Source organism: Lissotriton helveticus, chromosome 7, assembly GCF_964261635.1.
Source record: "Lissotriton helveticus chromosome 7, aLisHel1.1, whole genome shotgun sequence".
NCBI classification, from domain to species: domain Eukaryota; kingdom Metazoa; phylum Chordata; class Amphibia; order Caudata; family Salamandridae; genus Lissotriton; species Lissotriton helveticus.
The window spans coordinates 1914462296-1914477024 of NC_136068.1; the positions used below are offsets into that span (position 1 = coordinate 1914462296).

At 43.5% G+C, this 14729-nt stretch overlaps 1 protein-coding gene across 1 annotated transcript; it reads left to right on the forward strand.

The window, feature by feature from the left end:
- Positions 1-12263: 12263 nt before the first annotated feature.
- Positions 12264-13214, forward strand: LOC144769939 (olfactory receptor 1f45-like). The gene has a single exon (XM_078654135.1). It carries the CDS (start codon positions 12264-12266, stop codon positions 13212-13214), a length of 951 nt encoding a protein of 316 aa, XP_078510261.1.
- The last annotated feature ends 1515 nt before the right edge of the window (positions 13215-14729 follow it).

Here is a 14729-nt window from a genome sequence, read left to right on the forward strand (position 1 = left end):
TGTGGGCAGTGTCTTTGCCGTTCCCTGTGGTCTTGGACAAAGCAAGGAGGCGAGAGGCGCGGCGAGCGGGACTGCGAGGACCAGCATTCCTGAAGATCACCGACAGCTGGTTCCTCTTCCCGCCCGCGCCGCGCCCCCTCCTAGTGCCACGCCCCCTGCCTGATAGAGCACTTAACCTCTCGCGGCCCCCGCTTCGCGGGAGCCGCTCGAGAGTGAAACTGACCTGTTGGAGTCTGCCCTGCTCGCTACTGGTGTAGCTGGGAGCTGTGTCCTGTGGGCAGTGTCTTTGCCGTTCCCTGTGGTCTTGGACAAAGCAAGGAGGCGAGAGGCGCGGCGAGCGGGACTGCGAGGACCAGCATTCCTGAAGATCACCGACAGCTGGTTCCTCTTCCCGCCCGCGCCGCGCCCCCTCCTAGTGCCACGCCCCCTTGTCATATTTAGGAGCCCTGGTCTCGCGCAACGCGGGACGCGCGCGGGCGGTCGCCGGGCTAAGCCCGGGCAAAGGGCGGGCCGTTCTAGGCCGTTAGAGGCCGGAAGAGACCGGACCGGGCCACCTCTCTGACTCCTGGCCTTGCCGGTCCTTCTCCTTGTATTCTTGAGTTGTTCTATTGCTAGGATACCATCATGGCTTCCAGAGGATCCCGGAGTAAGTCTGCCCTGCAGCACGCTAACACTCTTGAAATTTTTTTCCCTAAGGCTAGCGCTGGGGCTAGGAAAAACTCCACAGTGAAAGAGTCATTGCTTGAGGTGAATACCGGAAATCTGTCCCAGGAAATTCTGGCTTCTCCGTCTAATGATGCCAGCACCCCAACAATTCTTCATAATACTCACCTTTCACTCCTGGACAGCATTGATGAGACAATTGAGTCGGTGCTTCAACAACTCAGGACCCCGACAACCCAATCTAGGGACAGCCAGCAATTATGTCCCTCCGGTGTAGTGGAAACCACTCCGTATGTGAACTGTGTGGTATCAATCGAGTCATCGGAGGAGGGCCAGCCCTTACTGCCAACAGACCCCTTAGGTTGTCGAAGGTCTCACCCGCCGAAAAGGAAAAGGTCTAGAGAGATATCAGGCACAAAAAGGGCTAAACTGGACGCGAGTGCTCCAACACTGGATGCCAGCACGGATATGTCGGCATCCTTTGATAGTACGGGATTGGGTTTTGAGTCTGTTCAACCAGATACACCTTGTGTCACAGCTGAACAAGGGCGCTTGGGGCCATTTATATTTGGGGGGCCCCCAATCAACCCTGCAGACGCTCTAATCAGCTCACTCACAGTCATCTTTAAGAACCTGCTGGAACCACTATCTATGAAATTAGACTCTATAGATGCTAGACTTACGGCCATAGAAAATGCGCATAGGCGTGATTCTTCCGGAGGGGGGTTGGGTGCAAGCGCGCAGCTCGCTCCTAGAGAATCTGGGGGGAACGGTCATCTCACTGTTGAAACATCTACACAGTCCCAGACTGGGGTACTAACAGGAACTATAGCTAAAGATGTCCCCTCACTTCCTCCCTCACAAACTCGCAGGCCTCCTATTCCCGCGCCGAGAAGATCTAAGCCACCAGTAGCAGCTGAACCAAGGAGGGTGGGGCGGGATACAAATGTACCCTCTGGTCATAATACCAGTCCCAACACCAGGCGTAGGGTGGTTAACCTGCCCCCGGAGGCAGTGCCCTATACGGCAATAATGGTGGGTGTTCCTGAACTCACTGGTGGTTCCAGAGAGCCGCAGGATTCACTTCGTAACAAGGTAATTAGCTGGCTTAATACCAACAGACCCCTCCCCCCCAATATCAAAGGAGACGTCCTAATGGTCAGAAGGATTCCTTGGATCGGAGTCACTCCAAAGAAAAGGGCTGGGGACTGTGTCATAATTAGCTTTAAAAGCCCACTAGTTGCTCCCTACATCTGCAACTGGCTGGTAAGGTCAGATAAGTCTAACATAGAATTAGTGCCACTTTCAGATTTCTATCCACAAGTGACTAATATACCCACGGGGAGGGAGCAGAGTTGGACTAGAGTGGGCTACGCAATTGATGGCTCACGGTACAGACCCAAGCATAACCCAATCCCCGCCCTTGTTAACTTTGTTCACCAGAACAGATTTTCCTGCCTGGACAATGTCGATTGACCACTACGGGGAGTGATATCAAACTTTTCTGTGAAATCTCCCCAGGCAATCCAAGCAAGAGGTGAGGACTTGTTCCAACCTCTAGCTGAGGTAAAGAGCCAGGCTCTTCACAATGAGGGGGGGGTCTCTGAGGGATGCTTCCAAGAGCAAGTACAGGAACCACTCTACCCAAGCTCTGCCCCTATATTGCAACAGGAGGAGTGTGCTGTACCACCCATCCTGCAGCCTATTTCATCAGGGCTGGGCAGGTTGGCAATGCACACTTGTGACATCGTGTCAGCACTAAGCGAAGCTCTCCTCCAACCCAAGGGCCTAGTATTAAGTGAAGCTTCCCTGCAATCCCGAAGCCCAGGGCTAGTGATCCTGTCATGGAATGTGGCGGGTATCATGAATAAGGTGGGCACCCCGGAGTGGGAGACCCTACTCGAGGGGAGCGACATCCTCCTCCTACAGGAAACGTGGGCAAGGGAACCACATCATATGAGGGGGTACGATATATACGAAATCCCGGCGAAATGGAATGGCAGGGGGAGACCCTCGGGTGGGTTGGCAATCTGGGTGGCGAGTCACATTGGGTGTCTGGTGGAGAGTATGGATACTCTCTCCCAGGACATCCAGTGCCTTCGCCTTAACTGGCCTGGTAAAGGGACTTGGGTAATTGTAAATGTTTACTCCCGACCAGTTGCCGTGGGCAACGAATCTCCCACTCTAGTCGAACTCTCATCCTTTTTAGGTCAACTACCTGCAGACCTGAAAATAGTGGTGGGAGGGGACTTTAATTGCCATTTTGAACCACTCGAGGGTCTAATGGAGGGACCATTTACAGCTGAGGATGACTACTGGGGAGTCCCACCCTCCTCCTCGCCCCACCCTAAAGCGTGGTCCCCGCTGGCAATACAGCTCACCTCCCTTACTCTGAACTTTGCACTGAGGGCATGCAATGGGCGCACTCCCTCCGATACTCCATCGAAGTGCACATTTAACAGAAAGGGGCATGAGTCCCGGCTGGATTATATTTTTATTGATATATCCCTATGGCCTAAAGTGCAGGACTTCAAAGTGGCATCTAGAACAGATAGCGACCATAATTGTCTCCTCTTGGAAATTCAGCACCCAACCTTCGCTGTAGGGTTGGTAGCCACCGATGCAGGAGGCGATCAGAGGGACATACTCCTGACCTCAAGTAGACGACGGGTGAAATGGGGGAAGTTGGTTAATAACGAAAATGCCATGAACAAGCTATATGGTATAGCACTCCCCATGCTTCAGGAGGTGGATGCTCTAATTAGTCAACCTAGACCTTCTGACTATAATGAGAGACTCTCCGGCATCCACCAGACTTTGGTCAGGGACCTTGCTGATGTTTTTAACCCAGTGGTGCCCGCAAGAAGGAAAGCCACCCGTGTTGCGACTTGGTATACTCCCACCTGTAGGAAAATCAAATCCGACCTACTTTCAGCTATTAAAGAAGGTAGTGATAGGGAGAGGGTTACAACCCTGAGGAGGGAGTATAAGTCTGCGATGGCTAGTGCTAGGGCTGAGTGGGATTGGAACCACTGGCAGGAATTGTATGAAGCCCTGAAGTGCAGAGATTCCAGGAAGTTCTGGGCTCTGGTAAATAACGGCACCGGGGCGCTCGCGCCTGCGGTGGAGCCTAACATTGCCCCCTCTGTATGGGAGGCCCACTTCGGAGCATTATACCATGCAACTACGCTATGGCCTGATGGGTTGGCGACGGATTTTCCCGGTCCCCCAGACACGCCCCTGGAATTCTCCCTAGGCGAGGTGAAGACAGCGTTGGAGTGTCTGGCCTTGGGGAAAGCACCGGGTTTGGACAAGCTTCCCGGGGACTTGTTTAAGTACCACCCCGATATCTGGGCCCCGTACCTTCTCATTTTATTCAACGCTATACTAGGAGGTATGGCGGTTCCTTCCTCCTGGCTAGGGGCCGAAATTGTCCCAATCCACAAGAAAGGTTCCCCTCTAAATCCAACTAACTATAGGCCAATTAGTCTTATAGATGTCCCCCAAAAGCTCTTCGCGCGTCTTATCCTGAACCATCTACAAGACTGGGTAGAGGACAATGACATCCTGAGTCCTCTGCAGGCTGGCTTCAGGAAGAACACGTCGACCATGGACCAAATCTTCCGCCTCGTCCTCCTTTACTGGAAGACCGTGATCATCGAGGGGGGAAGACTGTACATGGTCTTCGTGGACCTGAGGTCAGCCTTTGACCTAGTCCCGCGCAGAAAGCTCTGGGTGGTGCTGGAAAAGCTGGGAGTTCCCCCCCAGCTACTCAACATCTTAGTCAGGCTGCATGAAAACAACTATGCGCAGGTCAGGTGTGGGAAAGATGGCAAATTGTCATCAAGGTTCCCCGTCTCTCGAGGGGTGAGGCAGGGTTGTGTCCTGGCACCAACCCTGTTCTGTTTGTATATCAACCATGTCATCTCCCACCTGGAAAATGTCAATAACAACGATGCGCCCTGCCTGGCAGGAAGGAGGGTACCGGCAATTATGTTTGCCGACGATACCCTCCTTCTTTCCAAATCCCCCATGGGGATCCAGAGGATCCTGGATGGATTTGGACTCTTTTGTGCTCAGCACGGGTTGGAGATAAACACAGAGAAGACAAAATATATGATTTTTAATCCACCCACTAAAACAAGACCTAATCCTACCCTGGGGACGGCCAGTCTCGAGAGGGTGTCCACCTTCATATATTTGGGGGTAACATTACAGGAACACTTATCTTGGGACCACCAGATAGCACGCTCAAGGGTAAAACTGTCTCAACTGTCTGGTGCAATCCTGAAGGTGGCCAACTCTTCGTCCTTTAAGCCTGTGAGCCCGGCCCTCGAAACCTACAAGTCCCAGGCCAAGGCAGCGGCCATTTACGGTTGTGAACTCTGGGGGCATAAAGCGGCGAGGGATCTGTCCACAGTTGAAAACAGTTTTCTGAGGCGTTTACTGACCCTTCCGCGTGCAACGCCACTTCTGCCCTTGAGAATGGACTTGGGGCTACCCCCTATTGCAGAGGAGCTTGTGTCCAGACCAGTGAAGTTTTGGCACAGGCTCTGGTCCACGAACGAACTGCGCCATTATAGGGAGGACCTTACTCACGTCATGAGTCTTAATTGTGGTGGAAAAATTCCTTGGCTTGTCTCTGTTAAAAATGAACTGATTTTGATGAATCTCCGTGTCCTTTGGGAGGACCCAGCGCGAGGTTGTCAAGCAATCTCGCGTAAAGCACTGTCAAAAATTTTCAAGGACAGGTCACTTGCATTCTTGGTAAATGCGCAACACACTGGCACCCTTACTCTGCGATTTTTAGAATCCAAAAATTCATATATTTTCGAACCTTTTATGGATTTTATTTTTCCCATCCTGGCCAGAAAACTCTTTGTCCAATGGAGGCTGGGCACACTGCCTACCAAAACCTTCACATCCAAGTGGTCCAGTACGGCCGACAAATCCTGCCCATGCTGTAAAACCCACTTGGAAGATGATCTCCATATCTTATTTGTGTGCCTCGCCTACCAAAGGCCTAGGAAACGCTGGATAGCACCACTTTGCAAAAACCTAGGGTTTAGAGAGTATGCACAGGCATACAGGATCTTGAAAACTAGCACCCTGGGTCACATCGTGTTTGCTGTCTCAAAATTTCTTATGGCTGTTTGGTTGATCAGAAAAAAGAAAGGATCTGCTGAACCCTCTTGAACTTTAGTATCTTAATTATTCCTACGCCCGGATGGAGTATTTTATACATGTAATTTTTTAAACATGATGTGTATTTAAATGTATGTGTGTTTTTTTATTGTCTCTTTTATGGTCTATATGACCGAAATAAAGAATTTTTGGATTGGATTGGATTGGATGTCTCAAAGTACTGAAAATACTGAAAGATTGCACCACAGTAAACCCCTTTGGGTTTACAGTATCTACAGTTCCATGAAATGTCTTGTAGCTCCATTGTACATAATGACTAAAAATTCAACGAACCATATCCTATCCATACAACTGTAACAACAGAAGACAAAAGAGAGGCTCATCTTACCTATAGTATAAGAGGGAAAATTCCCTGTAAGTTAGACCAATATGTGGGAACTGAAGTATTAATTGGCAGGCCACTGAATAAGGGGCAAGTATTTTTCTTAGGCGATATTTGATATGTACTGCAAGCGAGTCTGTAAGTAAATGATAAGGTCATATTATAGGGGGTTAAGGAGGAATCAGTTCATCAGATCAATTATAGCAAAGACGATTGCAAACCGTAGTCAGATATAAGTCCCAGAGTAATGGACAATATTCCTATCAGTATTGGAAGACAGGCGCTCAGTTCTCCAACAAGCACTAGATAATTATATTCGAATCAGATATCCGTGTACACAATATATGGCATGTAGATAAATCTCGCAGGTTAAAGACCATTAATGGAGAATATATATATATATGTCTTGTGCTCTCACCTTATATTTAGGACCGACAAAGAATGTGTCTCCCGTCGTATGATAACTTGGGGAATAGTTCTAATGGCGGTCACTCGCTCTAAATCAAACAACAGAGGAAATGGCTATTCAAATTCGATACACCATTATGCTGGTAAAGACAACGTTACTACAAAGTGCATGGTTCCAGAATCTCAAACCGGAACATTGCTGCCAATATTGAAAAAAGAATAAATATAATACCCATTATCGATATTACAATTACATAGATGGCATATCGTCCGATTAGCATTTATAACGGCGGGACCAACAACATCGTGTACTGGGGGAGGTATATCGAGGACGTTATTTGTCTTTGGTCCGGTTCCATTAGTCAATTGGAACAATATGTAAATTTTCTTAATGACAACAGCTTTAAAATCAAATTCACTATGATGCACCATAAAGAAAAGATCAGTTTCCTTGATATCCAATTTTACATCAAGGATGGTAAAATCAACAGCACACTGTACAGAAAGGAAACAGCGTGCAATTCAGTTTTGCATGCCGAAAGTGCACATCCACCATCAGTTAAAAATAACATCCCTTATGGAGAGATGGTCAGAGTTAGACGAGCCTGCAGCGAGGAGGAGAATTTTGATTTAAACATCAGAGATACCATCAACAGATTTACCAAAAGAGGATACAAGAAGGAAACACTTGACAGATCTGAACACAGAATTAAAAGTCTAAATAGAGATGACACCCTTATAAATAGGGACAGGAATGTGAACAGGCGTCAACTGGCTAGATTCGTGACCCAATATACCACACGGAGTGGTGCTATTTTTAGCATCCTGTGCAAACATTGGCATCTTCTGCAAGAAGTCTCAGGGTTGAAGGAGCATATTGAAAATAGGCCCTCAGTAACCTACAGGAGGGGTACTTCTTTAAGAAATACTCTCTGAACCAGTTATGTAACCACGCCAAAATCTACCCCCATTTGGGTTCCGGATAGGCCGAAGGGCTTCTTCACTTGTGGGACATGTAATGTTTGTCCGATGGGGAAAAATAAGATTTCAAGTTTCAGTTATAATTCAAATATTAAACACAATGTGGATTTCTTTATGAATTGTAATACCACACATGTGGTCTATGTGCTTGGCTGCAGATGTGACATCATATATGTTGGTAGCACCGTACGTGCACTGAAACTTAGAATACAGGAACACAAACGTGCAATAAGAACTAAAGATACTAGATACCCCATAACAAATCACTATGCAACCGAACATCCACATGATTTGGACTTTTGGTTCCATGGAATTGACCATGTCCCAGTGCCTAAAAGGGGTGGAAATAGAGAACTCCTATTGAGGCAAAAGGAAGCGAGATGGATTTGTCGTCTTAAGGCCATTAATTTAGGCCATAATACCGATCATGAGATGCAACACTTCCTATAACACCAGGGAATACTAATTGCACCCTCCCATAGGGCTCTAGGGAGATTATGTATAGTATTTCAGTAGCTGCAATGGATTTGATTATTTTTAAAATAGGTATATGAGGACACCCGGCGTAAATTCGATATTGGTTCAGTCTTCCTTTTTAAGGAACTAATGTAAATATGTGATGTTAAAGAAGATCTGTTCATTTTGTTGAATTGGAAGTCCCTATGTACCCTGCTCTTTTTATGCTGTTCTTTTCCTTTTTTCTTCCTTTTTTTGTTTTCCTCAAATGTTTTTATCTTGGCTCAATGGCTCACAACTTCACACAAATGGTAATTACATGCCCAAACGATCAATCTAGATAAGGTTAACAACCCGTTTTGGGATTTGAACAGGTTGGCATTTGCTTTGTCTGTATGTGTAACTCACTACTCACTACCTATCCCAAAACGAGGGATTGCCACAAATACTGAGTAAGTACGAGTCGTTTATATACTTACTATATCCGAATATGAGGACTGAAGTAGGCTTTATTTCATGTGAATGAGTATGAACTTACTACCAATGCCAAAACGAGGGATTGCCACAAATAATGAGCAAGTACAGGTCGTTTATACCTTATCCGAATATGAGGACTGAAGTAGGCTTTATTTCGTGTGAACAAGTTTGAGTTATTTATATATTATCCACATTTAAATATGGGGATTTGAGGAGATTTCAATTTCTATCGCCCATTTCCAAGGACAATGTTTTGCAAACCTAAAATGTTCACCATTAATACGTATTAAACATCAATCCCTGTCCATTACAAGATGGTGCCCGTGGAGGCACATATTATCACGTGACCTGTTTGGGAGTGGAAGCTTACTCTCGAGGTGGGCGGTGACATGATCATCCTGCCAGGATATTTAAATAGTATACTTTTGGAGGCTCGGTTCATTCCTTAATTTTCCGAACATGGAGATTGCGGTAAGACGATAAATGGGGAGCGGGCTATGAATAGTATACAAACTTGCCTTTGATAATTAATGCGATTTAAACATGAGATTGCAGTGAGACAACAAACGGGGAGCGGGCTTTGATTAGTGTATACACATGTCTTTGATAATTAATGCGATTTAAGCAAGATATGAGTGGTAAACTATACAATTGGTGCTAGATATTAAAACTAAGCCACTCATGTAAAACAAGTTGATATATCCTTAAGGTGGGGCTGCGAAGATCGAGTGTGATGCCCTCCATTTTATTTAATACGTGAATGGGCCCGCCGTTATAAATTCTAATCGGACGATATGCCATCTATGTAATTGTAATATCAATAATGGGTATTATATTTATTCTTTTTTCAATATTGGCAGCAATGTTCCGGTTTGAGATTCTGGAACCATGCACTTTGTAGTAACGTTGTCTTTACCAGCATAATGGTGTATCGAATTTGAATAGCCATTTCCTCTGTTGTTTGATTTAGAGCGAGTGACCGCCATTAGAACTATTCCCCAAGTTATCATACGACGGGATACACATTCTTTGTCGGTCCTAAATATAAGGTGAGAGCACAAGACATATATATATATATATATATTCTCCATTAATGGTCTTTAACCTGCGAGATTTATCTACATGCCATATATTGTGTACACGGATATCTGATTCGAATATAATTATCTAGTGCTTGTTGGAGAACTGAACGCCTGTCTTCCAATACTGATAGGAATATTGTCCATTACTCTGGGACTTATATCTGGCTACGGTTTGCAATCGTCTTTGCTATAATTGATCTGATGAACTGATTCCTCCTTAACCCCCTATAATATGACCTTATCATTTACTTACAGACTCGCTTGCAGTACATATCAAATATCGCCTAAGAAAAATACTTGCCTCTTATTCAGTGGCCTGCCAATTAATGCTTCTGTTCCCACATATTGGTCTAACTTACAGGGAATTTTCCCTCTTAAACTATAGGTAAGATGAGCCTCTCTTTTGTCTTCTGTTGTTACAGTTGTATGGATAGGATATGGTTCGTTGAATTTTTTGTCATTATGTACAATGGAGCTACAAGACATTTCATGGAACTGTAGATACTGTAAACCCAAAGGGGTTTACTGTGGTGCAATCTGTCAGTATTTTCAGTACTTTGAGACATCACTGTACTGTTGATGTATTATTGAATATGTCTAGTTACATACAATATTCATGTCGTGCCTTTGACTGTTGTAAAGGATGTATTATTCACAATGCACTTTTGACAACACATATCTTTCATTATGTGATTTTATTAATATATGTGTTTCTACTATTTAGATACTGTCACTATGTGATTTTATGAAGATTTTATGTATGTATTGTAATGTTTATGACGGTCTAATTAATTTTTCCCCTAAATGTTTCAAATTGTATGAGTACACAATGGTGTTTTGAGCTGGGCGTTTTTCATTTGTTTTTACTTCTTGTGTTTTTTCTGTTTAGTATAATTTTCACATTAGGTGCTTGTATATTTTTTGTCTTTGTTACTGAATTTTGATTATGTATTTTGGATTGTTTCAGCCCTGACGAAGTTCCTAGAGAACGAAACGCGTTGACTGAGGAGTTTGTTTTTTAATTGGAAATTCAATAAAAGAATCACTTATAACGAATTGGATGCTGTGGACTCTCTTCTCTGGTGCACCATCCCTTTGTATATGACTTTTGGATCTGCCTTGCAGTGGAGTGCTGGTACGGCACACTCTGGACGTTTTGTGCACAGAACATTGACACATATATCATACCTCATATGCACTTGTGCATAACCTTTGTCAGCCGTTCTTCCTTTTTCTGTATATATGGAAAAGTTGAATCAATCTTTCTACAATGAATTTTCCATCCTGGGGTTATCACAAAACTCTCAGCTTCAAGTTCTAATTTTCTTTGTGTTTTTTTATATGTATTTAACAACCCTGCTCGGAAACCTTGTCATAATCACAATAATATGCGCTGATTCTTATCTTCAGAAGCCCATGTACTATTTTCTCATGAACTTGTCCTTTCTAGATATTTGTTTCACATCTAGCACCATTCCGAAAATGTTGGAGATTTGTTTAACAGGCAATAAATCAATTAATTTCTTTGCCTGCATTCTTCAATTCTATGTTTGCTCTTCCTTCATAAGCACAGAGTTTTTCTTGCTTTCGGTCATGGCTCTGGACAGGTATGTTGCCATATGCCACCCCCTTCGCTATACAGTTATAATGAGCAAGAGAGCAGTGGTGTTGCTGGCTGTTGCCTCCTGGATGCTTGGCTTTCTGGACATCATCCCACTTGCTGTTTTAATATCAAATCTATCCTTTTTTGGATCCCATGAAATCAATCACTTCTTTTGTGATTTTACTGCTCTTCTGAAACTCTCTTGCTCAGACACATTTTTCATTAATATTGTAACTCTTCTGTTGTTACAGTTGTATGGATAGGATATGGTTCGTTGAATTTTTAGTCATTATGTACAATGGAGCTACAAGACATTTCATGGAACTGTAGATACTGTAAACCCAAAGGGGTTTACTGTGGTGCAATCTGTCAGTATTTTCAGTACTTTGAGACATCACTGTTGATGTATTATTGAATATGTCTAGTTACATACAATATTCATGTTGTACCTTTGACTGTTGTAAAGGATGTATTATTCACAATGCACTTTTGACAACACGTATCTTTCATTATGTGATTTTATTAATATATGTGTTTCTACTATTTAGATACTGTCACTATGTGATTTTATGAAGATTTTATGTATGTATTGTAATGTTTATGACGGTCTAATTAATTTTTCCCCTAAATGTTTTAAATTGTCTGAGTACACAATGGTGTTTTGAGCTGGGCGTTTTTCATTTGTTTTTACTTCTTGTGTTTTTTCTGTTTAGTATAATTTTCACATTAGGTGCTTGTATATTTTTTGTCTTTGGTACTGAATTTCGATTATGTATTTTGGATTGTTTCAGCCCTGACGAAGTTCCTAGAGAACGAAACGCGTTGGCTGAGGAGTTTGTTTTTTCATTGGAAATTCAATAAAAGAATCACTCATAACGAATTGGATGCTGTGGACTCTCTTCTCTGGTGCAACGTCCGTTTGTATATGACTTTTGGATCTGCCTTGCAGTGGAGTGCTGGTACGGCACACTATGGACGTTTTGTGCACAGAACATTGACACATATATCATGCCTCATAGGCACTTGTGCATAACCTTTGTCAGCCGTTCTTCCTTTTTCTGTAAATATGGAAAAGTTGAATCAATCTTTCTACACTGAATTTTCCATCCTGGGGTTATCACAAAACTCTCAGCTACAAGTTCTAATTTTCATTGTGTTTTTTCATATGTATTTAACAACCCTACTTGGAAACCTTGTCATAATCACAATAATATGCGCTGATTCTTATCTTCAGAAGCCCATGTACTATTTTCTCATGAACTTGTCCTTTCTAGATATTTGTTTCACATCTAGCACCATTCCAAAAATGTTGGAGATTTGTTTAACAGGCAATAAATCAATTAATTTCTTTGCCTGCATTCTTCAATTCTATGTTTGCTCTTCCTTCATAAGCACAGAGTTTTTCTTGCTTTCGGTCATGGCTCTGGACAGGTATGTTGCCATATGCCACCCCCTTCGCTATACAGTTATAATGAGCAAGAGAGCAGTGGTGTTGCTGGCTGTTGCCTCCTGGATGCTTGGCTTTCTGGACATCATCCCACTTGCTGTTTTAATATCAAATCTATCCTTTTGTGGATCCCATGAAATCAATCACTTCTTTTGTGATTTTACTGCTCTTCTGAAACTCTCTTGCTCAGACACATTTTTCATTAATATTGTAACTTTTGCAGAAGGAGCAGTGATGGGACTGTGTCCATTTATTTTAACAATTATTTCATATGTGTTAATTATTACAAATATAATGAAGATGTCTTCCACCAGTGGGAGGCAAAAGTCATTTTCCACCTGTTCCGCTCACCTGACTGCTGTCATCATGTTCTATGGAAGTGAGTTTGGTGCTTATATGAAAACAACATCCGAGGTGTCACTGGAAAAAGACAAGCTGTTTGCTGTGATGTTTACTATTGTCATTCCAATGTTAAATCCATTTATTTATAGTTTGAGAAACAAAGAGGTGAGAAGAGCTCTGAGAAAATGTAAAAAGAAGATATGTTACCAAGATAATACACTGCATTAAGTTGAATTACTAGCAAACTCAATTTGCCACAATATAAATATGTGCAAAACCACGTTTGGCTTCACAGATTATACTTTCTGCCCCCACTGAACATTTTTGCGACTCTGTTCCAATTTTTTAATCAATTAACTCATGTGGTCGGTATGACTATTCATGCTTGAGCAATACACACTTTATACAGTCGATGGCACTAGTATACCTAGCGGGAACTGCGCCTGTATAGATGCCGGAGGCAAACTCCGTCAGGCAGGATTACCGAAATTTCTTACTGAATTTTTCCTACTATATATCACACATGTAATATAATGCCAAATAAAATCATTATCAAGGTGACTGCATCCCCTCTCTTGAGCAGCATGTCTCTTTTTTCGCATTTATGTGATCAGTGAATCCAGTTATTGCTTGTTCATATGGAGCTGCAGCACTTCCCAGCTGTTCCCGGCTCTCCCCCCTCACCGGGACCCTGACGACCCCCCCACCCCCTCCAGCCACCCCTCTTTTCCCCAACAATGTGAGCTTTCACCCCCACTGCCTTCTTTCTGCGGTGGGGGTGCCCCCACCCCGGATCATGGCTTCGTCGACTCACGCTCACGCTATTGTGGAGACTTGCTGTTAGTGTTTTACACACAGCCCTTCGATTGACCAACATATTTCCCAACATGCGGTCACGGTTGGTTGGCTTCCTGCAGTCTGTTGACAAGAAGGTGCGAGGCCTAAATTTGCAACTGCTTACAGCGTCATTGTTACGGCCATGCTCTGTTCAGAAATATGCCTCGTGGGCAGCAGTGACGGCACAATGGTTTATTTCCATTTCGCTTAAAATATGAAACACATATCAAACAATAAAGGAACAGATGTTACAATTACATTCTAAATATATTTCAGAGTGATAGACTTCTGAGTACATCCACTAATTTCTCCAAACCTGGGTTTATAATCTCATAGTTTTGTGTTGGTTTTAAAAGTCAGGGATGGTCTACAGAACTTCAGTTGAGAATATGCCAGGGCTACGCAGCATCTCGGATGCACATTTGTTTAGACTTTAAGAACGGTAGCACTTGGAAAGTCATATGTTGAGGACAGTGAAGAAAATAGCCTTAAAGTGATTACAATGAAATTCATTTGGTCAATTCACAGCTAAGAGCAGTTCAATTAAGCCTGCTGCTCAGATTTAAATTGCTGAAACCTTTATTGGACCAAACAAGAATGGTGACATTATTTTCTGCGGTGGACTACCATCCGTCTCAATTGAAAATCCACTTCTCACACTTGTGTTCACCAACAGTAAGACATAATTCAAGCATGCCTCTCGAAAACTCGATTGGGAAACCACATCCATAGCTGACTCCAATGCAAAATCATTCATAGGCACCCTTATTGGTGACTTTTTGAAAAAAAACTGGATTCACAGCATGGTGAATCCTGACCCTATTGAAGAACATGAAAACGTTCTAGTGGAAACCAGCTTTGGAAAAATTCCAGGCCATAGTTTTCTCCCACTTAGACAGCAGCAAT